The sequence below is a fragment of the Salvelinus sp. IW2-2015 genome, linkage group LG3 (assembly GCF_002910315.2).
Source record: "Salvelinus sp. IW2-2015 linkage group LG3, ASM291031v2, whole genome shotgun sequence".
Taxonomy (NCBI): Eukaryota; Metazoa; Chordata; class Actinopteri; order Salmoniformes; family Salmonidae; genus Salvelinus; species Salvelinus sp. IW2-2015.
The window spans coordinates 2,636,312-2,646,181 of NC_036840.1; the positions used below are offsets into that span (position 1 = coordinate 2,636,312).

The 9,870-nt window shown below is 42.1% G+C and overlaps 1 protein-coding gene across 1 annotated transcript in view; it reads left to right on the top strand.

Moving 5' to 3' along the window:
- Positions 1–1,214: 1,214 nt before the first annotated feature.
- Positions 1,215–9,870, top strand: part of LOC111982427 (myotrophin-like) — a 12,597-nt gene continuing 3,941 nt past the window's right edge. The window contains exons 1-3 of the mRNA XM_070433893.1: positions 1,215–1,320; positions 1,452–1,555; positions 9,628–9,741. Coding sequence (XP_070289994.1) covers positions 1,487–1,555; positions 9,628–9,741 — 183 coding nt within the window. The 5' untranslated portion in view covers positions 1,215–1,320; positions 1,452–1,486. The remainder of the gene's footprint in view (positions 1,321–1,451; positions 1,556–9,627; positions 9,742–9,870) is intronic.

Here is a 9,870-nt window from a genome sequence, read left to right on the forward strand (position 1 = left end):
ACTGTTCTTAGGCRGTCATTGTAAATAAGAATGTGTTCTTAACTGACTTGCCAAGTTAAATAAAGGGGGGAAAGTCAGTGATTATGGCTTTGAGTGTGGAGATGTATCAATTGAAGTTGAAGATCCCTGGTATCTGTGATGCATGCCATTTGGTGAGATGTGGTGAGCGTGAGACTGAGGAGACCCTGTCTATCCTTGATATTGAGTGTTTGCCTGATAAAGTCATGCTTGGATATGTTAGTTATCCCATGAGAGTGTTTGTSGGTGTCAAGGTTATGGTCATGTTGCAGCAGTGTGTGGGAGGGACAGGAAGTGTGCAGGAGGACATGGGACAAAGGAAAGTGTAGTTTCAGAGGAAAAAGTAGTGTGTTGCAATGTTGTGGGAGTCTATGTTGCTGGGGATCATGTGCATGTGAAACAGGTTGAGGTTCCAAGGGTTTGAGCAGTGCAAAAAGTGACATATGCTGAGGCAGTGAGGAAAGTAGAGGATGAGGGGCAAAGGGTAAGGGATCATGAGAGAATACCAGTAAGTAGTAGGGCAGGAATGAGTGTCGTGAAACAGTTTGTGTTTTAGCAAGGTTGGTTTCTTGGCGTTCATAGCTATGGTAATTAACTGTACAGCACAGATGAAAAGGAACAGAAGTTGCAGAAGATAAAGTAGTAGCACCAGCAGAAAAGTGATTGGGAGTGAAAGATTTTATTGCAGAATAGTTACAGGAGATATTGAAAGAAGGAGTCCTGTCCTCCCAAGCTAGTGGCCAGGAGTAGGAACTGTTAGAGAACAGTAGTGGGATAAGGGGGGTGTTTTGATTTTATAGGTGCAGGGTTAGTGGGTGGTGCAAATTTMATTTTTCCAGTTGACATTTCCATATATATTTTTTGTTGTTGTCACAAATGTGGAATTCACATTCCGAACTGTGAGAAAGGCTGCAATACTCAAACAACTGTCTCGGAAATTCACACGAAGAAGATCTGCGTTCTCGGGTCGTCACTAGTTACCACAGCCACAAATTCATATACCCCGCCCATTTCTACAATTTATCTTCTWAATATTTGATTTTAAACCTTGAACCTAACCTTAACTACACTGATAAAATTATGCCTAACCATAAACTTATTTTTTTTAATGTTAATTGTTTAGATCTAGACAATTTTGACTTTGTGTGTGTGGAAACCGTATTTTCGGGCAAGCTGGCTGAAGGAAAGGTAAACTTCCGGAAGTGCGGCATCGGAAACGCTTCACGAGAGAAAGGCGGACCTCCTCTACTGTCTTTTCTTTGAAACTTTATTTTTTAACAATTGCCTGCACTCTATAAGTACCAGTTGTTCAATTTAGAAAATTATTTAATTAATGTAACGCTGCAAATTTTATAGACGTCTTTCCCTTTACTACTGAGAGATCTGTCAAGCATTGCTTGCCCTGAGAGAAGTTTGACAGCTGCCTTTTTCAACAGGGAAGCCGCAGTGAACTGTTGAACACAAGAAAATGGGGGATAAAGAATTGATGTGGGCCTTGAAAAATGGAGACCTGGACGAGGTTAAGACCCTAATGAAGGTACGATATACTGTAGATAACTTACTCGCAAATCAGCCTGCTAAGTGTGCTATCTAGCTAACATTAGCTAGCTATGTTTTGTCTGTATACGTTAGRTAGTAAACGTCGTTAGCTATGGCGTTGCAAGGTTAGCTAGCTAGGTAGCTAACTTTCATAGCTAGCTTAGCATGCATACATTAGCTTACTATCCGTTCACTCAACTATCACCAACTCATTGTAGTTAGCTAACTAGAAGGTTTGCTTTTACAAACGTTTGTAACAATCGCTAGCTATATTGGGTAGATTGGATAGCTAGCGCTAGCAAAGTAATTTACCATACWATAGATAAATGGCTAGCTAGCTACGTTGCATCCCCACTGCAACAACTTGTTGTAATCTGATTCAATCAATGTATCGGTGTGTCTGTTTGCTATTGCCTAATGAATGACAATTACTGCAGACAAACGCATATATATGGTCAAGTACCTAGCTAACGTGCACTACTTTTTTAGCTAGATAGTTGGCTCCTGCTTGAGAATCAGTTATGCTTGGTTTTAGCAAGRAGTCTGTAACTAGCTATAGCCAGATCCACTCGTCCGTGTTGTTGTGACAACTAGCGTGAAGTAGTGTGACGTGTGCGGGTGTCTCAGAGCTTTGTTGCAAGGCAGATCTATCTAGATGGTATGCTTGCTAACGTTAGGGAGATGGCTTGCTAACTTCATGGTGTTGAAAACATTACGTAGGCCTAATCGTACTACGTGTTTGCTCTCTGCTTTGAATGAGGATGTTAAGGGAAACTGTTCAAATGATTATCTTATCATTCAGCCTCCATACTGAGGCTCACTTATTTTCAGGCCACACCTATYCCATTTTTAGAGCACTGACACATTAGCTATTGGTCTGTAAACTGGTCATCTTTAGTCACTAACTTATTTTGATCCAATTCTAGACATGAAATAGGCTGTGTGCCTAGGGTCGTTGTTCTGTTGGAAGGTGAACCTTCGCCCCCAGTCTGAGGTCCTGAGCGCTCTGGAGCAGGTTTTCATCAATGATCTTTCTGTACTTTCCTCTGTTCATCTTTGCCTCGATCCTGACTAGTCTCCCATTCCCTGCCGCTGAAAAACATCACCACAACATGATGCTGCCACCACCATGGTTCACCGTCGGGATGGTGCCAGGCATCCTCCAGACGCGACGCTTGGCATTCAGACCAAAGGGTACAATGTTGGTTTCATCAGACCATAGAATCTTGTTTCTGAGTGTCCTTTAGGGCTGCAGTGTGCCTTTTTATTTTTTTTTATTTTTTTTTTTTACTGAGGACTGGCTTCTGTCTGACCACTACCATAAAGCCCTGATTGGTGAAAACAAAATGTGGAAAAGGGGACATTTTTTCAAATGCACAGTACATAAGGTGTCTAAGCATTGGATCTTTCTGTAAAGTACCTGAAAATAATACTGAAACACGGCTTGTGGTTTGAGGTTTAGCCAGTATGGTGTAGGTTGAACACCTTTAAAATAACAGTGGTTCAACTTGTTGAAAGCCTAACCACACTGAATCGGTAGGCCTGTGAAAGCAACATGTCTTTTTATGCATTTTGTTTAGACAGTAGGCTAGGAGCTAGACAATCCGCCCTCTATTCTTTATAGCTAATCAACTGATACAGACACTTAGGTTGGAGTCATTAAAACWKATTTTTCAGCCACTCCACAAATTTCTTGTTAACAAACTATAGTTTTGGCAAGTCGGTTAGGACATCTACTTTGTGCATGACACAAGTAATTTTTCCAACAATTGTTTACAGACAGAATATTTCACTTATAATTCACTGTATCACAATTCCAGTGGGTCAGAAGTTTACATACACTAAGTTGACTGTGCCTTTTAAACGGCTTGGAAAATTTCAGAAAATTATGTCATGGCTTTAGAAGCTTCTGATAGCCTATTTGTTGTCAATTGGAGGAGTACCTGTGGATGTATTTCAAGGCCTACCTTCAAACTCAGTGCCTCTTTGCTTGACATCATCGAAAAATCAAAAGAAATCAGCCAAGACCTCAGGAAAAAAAATTGTAGACCTCCACAAGTCTGGTTCATCCTTGGGAGCAATTTCCAAGCCCCTGAAGGTACAACATTCATCTGTACAAACAATAGTACGCAAGTATAAACACCATGGGACCACGCAGCTGTCATACCGCTCAGGAAGGAGATGTGTTCTGTCTCCTAGAGATGAATGTACTTTGGTGCAAAAAGTGCAAATCAATCCCAGAACAACAGCAAAAGACCTTGTGAAGATACTAGAGGAAACCGGCACAAAAGTATCTATATCCGCAGTAAAACGAGTCCTATATCGACAAAACCTGAAAGGCCGCTCAGCAAGGAAGAAGCCACTGTTCCAAAGCTGCCATWAAAAAAAAGCCAGACTATGGTTCGCAACTGCACATGAGGACAAAGATCGTACTTTTTGGAGAACTGTCCTCTGATCTGATGAAACAAAAATATAACTGTTTGGCCATAATGACCATCGTTATGTTTGGAGGAGAAAGGGGGAAGCTTGCAAGCTGAAGAACACCATCCCAACCGTGAAGCACGGGGTTGGCAAAATCATGTTGTGGGGGTGCTTTGCTGCAGGAGGGACTGGTGCGCTTCACAAAACAGARGGCATGAGGCAGGAAAATTGTGGATATATTGAAGCAACATCTRAAGACATCAGTCACGAAGCTAAAGCTTGGTCGCAAATGGGTCTTCCAAATGAACAATGACCCCAAGCAGACTTCCAAAGTTGTGGCAAAATGGCTTAAGGACATCAAAGTCAAGGTGTTGGAGTGGCAATCACAAAGCCCTGACCTCAATCCTATAGAATATTTGTGAGCAGAACTGAAAAAGCGTGTGCGAGCAAGGAGGCCTTCAAACCTGACTCGGTTACACCAGCTCTGTCAGGAGGAATGGGCCAAAATTCACCCAACTTATTGTGGGAAGATTGTTGAATGCTACTAAAAACGTTTGACCCAAGTTAAACAATTTTAAAGGCAATGCTACTAAATACTAATTGAGTATATGTAAACTTCTGACCCACTGGGAATGTGGTGAAAGAAATAAAAGCTGAAATCATTCTCTCTATTATTCTGACATTTCACATTCTTAAATAAAGTGGTGATCCTAACTAACCTAAGACAGGGAATTTTTACTAGTATTAAATGTCAGGAATTGTGGAAAAACTGAGTTTAAATGTATTTGGCTAAGGTGTATGTAAACTTCCAACTTCAACTGTAGGTCTAACTTCTGTGAAATAGCCTAGCCCTAACCATTTGTGGCCAGTATTTAGGCTCTGCTTTCCTTTTCAGCTTTTGGTAATTGAGTCTAATCAGTCAGAGGTATGGAAGAACAAGAACATTAATAAAGCACTGAGGTACTGCATTACTCATATTGATCTCAAAGGCTGCGTTTACAAAGGCAACCCAATTCTGATCTTTTGCCACTAATTAGTGCTAAGGCCAATCATATCAGATGTTTTGCCAGTAATTGACCAAAAGATCAGAATTGGGCTGCCTGTGTAAATCCAGCCCAATCATCCCAGATTACAATAAATTGCAGTAGGATAGAAATGTTTCAGATATGGGCCATTCAATTGCAGAGATGAGTTTTACCGCCCGATGCCAAAGATTTTTCAAAATGCAGGCAGCTCCTAGACACTTGATACTGTACATGTGGATATTAGACTGTGATCCACTGTGGTTTCCCTTATCCCCCAACCCTAATGAAACCATTTAAATTGGCCCCATGTCACCCAGCTACTGGAGGTCATATCTGAAAACTATTATAACGGGGATGAGATTCCATCATGCCTAATGGATTCACTTGGATGGGTTGTAAAATGAAGGCGTGGAATCCATTTCCCACTGTGTTTTCCTTGAGGGGAATTGTGATACAGGGGAGCATGCCAGAGGCAGACCAGTGGGGCTCTGTGGGTGATTGGTGCATATATAGCCAGTCATACAGCTAGTGACGAGAGCAGTTTGCGTACACATATCACTGTCGGGGAAAGCAGGTATGTTTGTCATATGTATTCATAAACTCAGCAAAAAAAGAAACGTCCCTTTTTCAGGACCTTGTCTTTCAAAGATAATCTGTAAAAAATCKAAATATCTTCATTGTAAAGGGTTCAAACACTGTTTCCCATGCTTGTTCAATGAACCATAAACAATTAATGAACATACACCTGTGGAACGGTCTTTAAGACACTAACAGCTTACAGACTAGAGGTCGACCGATTAATTGGAATGGCCGATTTAATTAGGGCCGATTTCAAGTTTTCATAACAATCGGTAATTTTGGAAACCGATTTTAATTTAATTATTTTTTTACACTTTATTTAACTAGGCAAGTCAGTTAAGAAGACATTCTTATTTTCAATGACGGCCTAGGAACGGTGGGTTAACTGCCTTGTTCAGGGGCAGAACGACAGATTTTTACCTTGTCAGCTCAGGGATTCAATCTTGCAACCTTACAGTTAACTAGTCCAACGCTCTAACCACCTGCCTCACGAGGAGCCCGCCCGTTACGCGAATGCAGTAAGAAGCCACGGTAAGTTGCTAGCTAGCATTAAACTTATCTTATAAAAAACAATCAATCAATCATAATCCCTAGTTATAACTACACATGGTTGATGATATTACTAGTTTATCTAGCGTGTCCTGCGTTGCATATAATCGATGCGGTACGCATTCACGAATAAGGACTGTCGTTGCTCCAACGTGTACCTAAACATACAATGCCTTTCTTAAACAATACACAGAAGTATATATTTTTAAACCTGCATATTTAGCTAAAAGAAATCCAGGTTAGCAGGCCATATTAACCAGGTGAAATTGTCACTTCTCTTGCGTTCATTGCACGCAGAGTCAGAGTATATGCAACAGTTTGGGCCGCTGGCTCATTGCGAACTAATTTGCCAGAATTTTACTAATTATGACATAACATTGAAGGTTGTCAATGTAACAGGAGTATTTAGACTTATTGATGCCACCCGTTAGATAAATACGGAACGGTTCCTTATTTCACTGAAAGAATAAACGTTTTGTTTTCGAGATGATAGTTTCCGTATACGACCATATTAATTACCTAAGGCTCGTATTTCTGTGTTATTATTATAATTAAGTCTATGATTTGATAGAGCAGTCTGACTGAGCGATGATAGGCACCAGCAGGCTCGTAAGCATTCATTCAAACAGCACTTTAGTGCGTATTGCCAGCAGCTCTTCGAATGCTTCAAGCATTGCACTGTTTATGACTTCAAGCCTATCAACTCCTGAGATTAGGCTGGTGTAACCAATGTGAAATGGCGATCTAGTTAGCGTGTTGCGTGCTAATAGCGTTTCAAACGTCACTCGCTCTGAGACTTGGAGTAGTTGTTCCCCTTGCTCTGCATGGGTAACGCTGCTTCGAGGGTGGCTGTTGTCGATGTGTTCCTGGTTCGAGCCCAGTTAGCGGCGAGGAGAGGGATGGAAGCTATACTGTTACACTGGCAGTACTAAAGTGCCTATAAGAACATCCAATAGTCAAAGGTATATGAAATACAAATCATAGAGAGAGTCCTATAATTCCTATAACTACAACCTAAAACTTCTTACCTGGGAATATTGAAGACTCCTGTTAAAAGGAACCACCAGCTTTCATATGTTCTCATGTTCTGAGCAAGGAACTTAAACGTTAGCTTTCTTACATGGCACATATTGCACTTTTACTTTCTTCTCCAACACTTTGTTTTTGCATTATTTAACCAAATTGAACATGTTCATTATTTATTTGAGGCTAATTTATTTTATTGATGTATTATATTAAGTTAAAATAAGTGTTCATTCAGTATTGTTGTAATTGTCATTATTACAAATATAAAATGTTTTAAATCGGCCGTTTTTTTTTTTTTTATCGGTATCGGCTTTTTTGGTCTCCAATAATCGGTATCGGTATCAGCGTTAAATTCATAATCGGTCGACCTCTATTACAGACGGTAGGCAATAAGGTCACGATTATGAAAAGTTAGGACGCTAAAGAGGCCTTTCTACTGACTCTGAAAACACCAAAAGAAAGATGCCCAGGGTCCCTGCTCATCTGTGTGAATGTGCCTTAGGCATGCTGCAAGGAGGCATGAGGACTGCAGATGTGGCCAGGGCAATAAATTGCAATGTCCGTGCTGCAAGACGCCTAAGACAGCGCTACAGGGAGACCAGACAGACATCTGATCGTCCTCTCCAGTGGGCAGACCACGTGTAACAACACCTGCACAGGATCGGTACAATCCGACAATCACACCTGCGGGACAGGTACAGGATGGCAACAACTGCCCGAGTTACACAGGAACGCACAATCCTCTATCAGTGCTCAGACTGTCCGCAATAGGCTGAGAGGCTGGATGAGGGCTTGTAGGCCTGTTGTAAGGCAGGTCCTCACCAACATCACCGGTAACAACGTTGCCTATGGGCACAAACCCACCGTCGCTGGACAGGACTGGCAAAAAGTGCTCTTCACTGACGAGTCGCAGTTTTGTCTCACCAGGGGAGYTGGTCGGATTCGCATTTATCGTCTAAGGAATGAGCGTTACACCGAGGCCTGTACTCTTGAGCGGGATCAATGTGGAGGGTCCGTCATGGTCTGTGGTGGCGTGTCATAGCATCATTGGACTGAGCTTGTCATTGCAGGCAATCTCAACGCTGTGCGTTACAGGGAAGACATCCTTCTCCCTCATGTGGTACCCTTCCTGCAGGCTCATCCTGACATGACCCTGACATGGAGACCTATCAAGCTTCAGAAATCCAATGAATTGCAGCAACGGCATCCATTGGATCACTGTGCTGTCTAACCTAAGCTTTTGACAGCAGGTGAGTGGTGCTAGCATTACCCAAAGCCTGGCTGTAACCTTTTCTGAGCCAGATTGATTATCACGCCCGAGAGGCACATCTGAAGACTAGCCCAGACCCCGACTCATCCCCCTGATGGCCTCGTTGCCTTAGGGCAGATCTGCGGTAATGGAGTTATGCGGCGACTCAAACAAACCATTGATATCAAAGTTTGACAAACCATACAACTCTATGCACAAGGACTTGCCTACTCTTAACAATTTCCACTGAACATTTTACACAAACACATGTACAGTAACTATGCATAAACAAAGTTTGGAAACTGAGGGACATATTACTGTAATTCTTTTACCAAACTTTGCATCAAGTTTTTTTGTTAGTGTAAATGTATTTATTTTKTTTACTGTGGAAATTGTTCGAAGTAGTCATTGTGCATAGAGCTGTATAATTATATTTTTTTTTACTTTGAAATCAATGGTTTTAGTTTTGCATACATTTAAAAGTGAAAAATCTGTGTCTGCTGGTGACCAACACAGAGACGAAGGATAGTCATGCACTCGACCCCAGCTCCAGTGTCTCTCCATCACACTCTTGCTTCCTGTAAAAAGATATCTCTCTGTCACACAAGCTCAGAGTAGGTACTGTTTCATGTTCATGGGTACACCGTAGGTCCTAGCTAATGTATAGGTGACTTATAGAACTGCTGTCTGGGAATCCATGTCTGTCCTGTTGCTAGCCAGGTACTATAGAAAGTCATTCAAAGCTAACATGGGTTGGTTTTATGCAGCATAGCAGGATGCTTAGCAGGTGAATACATTCCAGTCTTCTTTCCTCAGGCCACATAGCCAGCAAATGAGAAAGGTGCATGACACTGACCGGTCTGAGTGACCGGTCTGAGTATTGTTTCTTCAGGACTACCCACCGCTCCACACAATGGACTGTGGAAGAGCTATAGAGCCTGTCTTTCCTCTCGCCTGCAGGCTTGACAGTTTGAGGCCTCGCAATACCACAGCAGGGAGACTCTGGGAGGAGGCGCCTTGTGTGGTGTTATTGTGTGACGGTCTCTGTGTGTGTAGAACTGAGGGGGGTTTCTGGCACAAGAAGGGATTTCCATTGTATTAAACACTTACTGTACGGACATGCACACAGTTATGTTCCTTTTTTAGCAAGCGGGTGACCAAGTCTTGATACAGGAGGGGAAGTTGTGTAGGTGATGATGGTATCTTAACTGTGTTTTTTAGGATGAGGATGTGAACAGGACCCTGGAGGGTGGCAGGAAGCCCCTGCACTATGCTGCTGACTGTGGCCAGGCTGAGATGCTGGAGTTCCTCCTCTCCAAGGGAGCAGATGTCAACGTAAGAGCTGCTAGTGGGAATACTGATATCAATATAGGCCTACTGCTGTTATACAGTTATTAGAATACTGCTGTCAATATAGGTCCTACTGCTGTTATACAGTTATTAGAATACTGCTGTCAATATAGG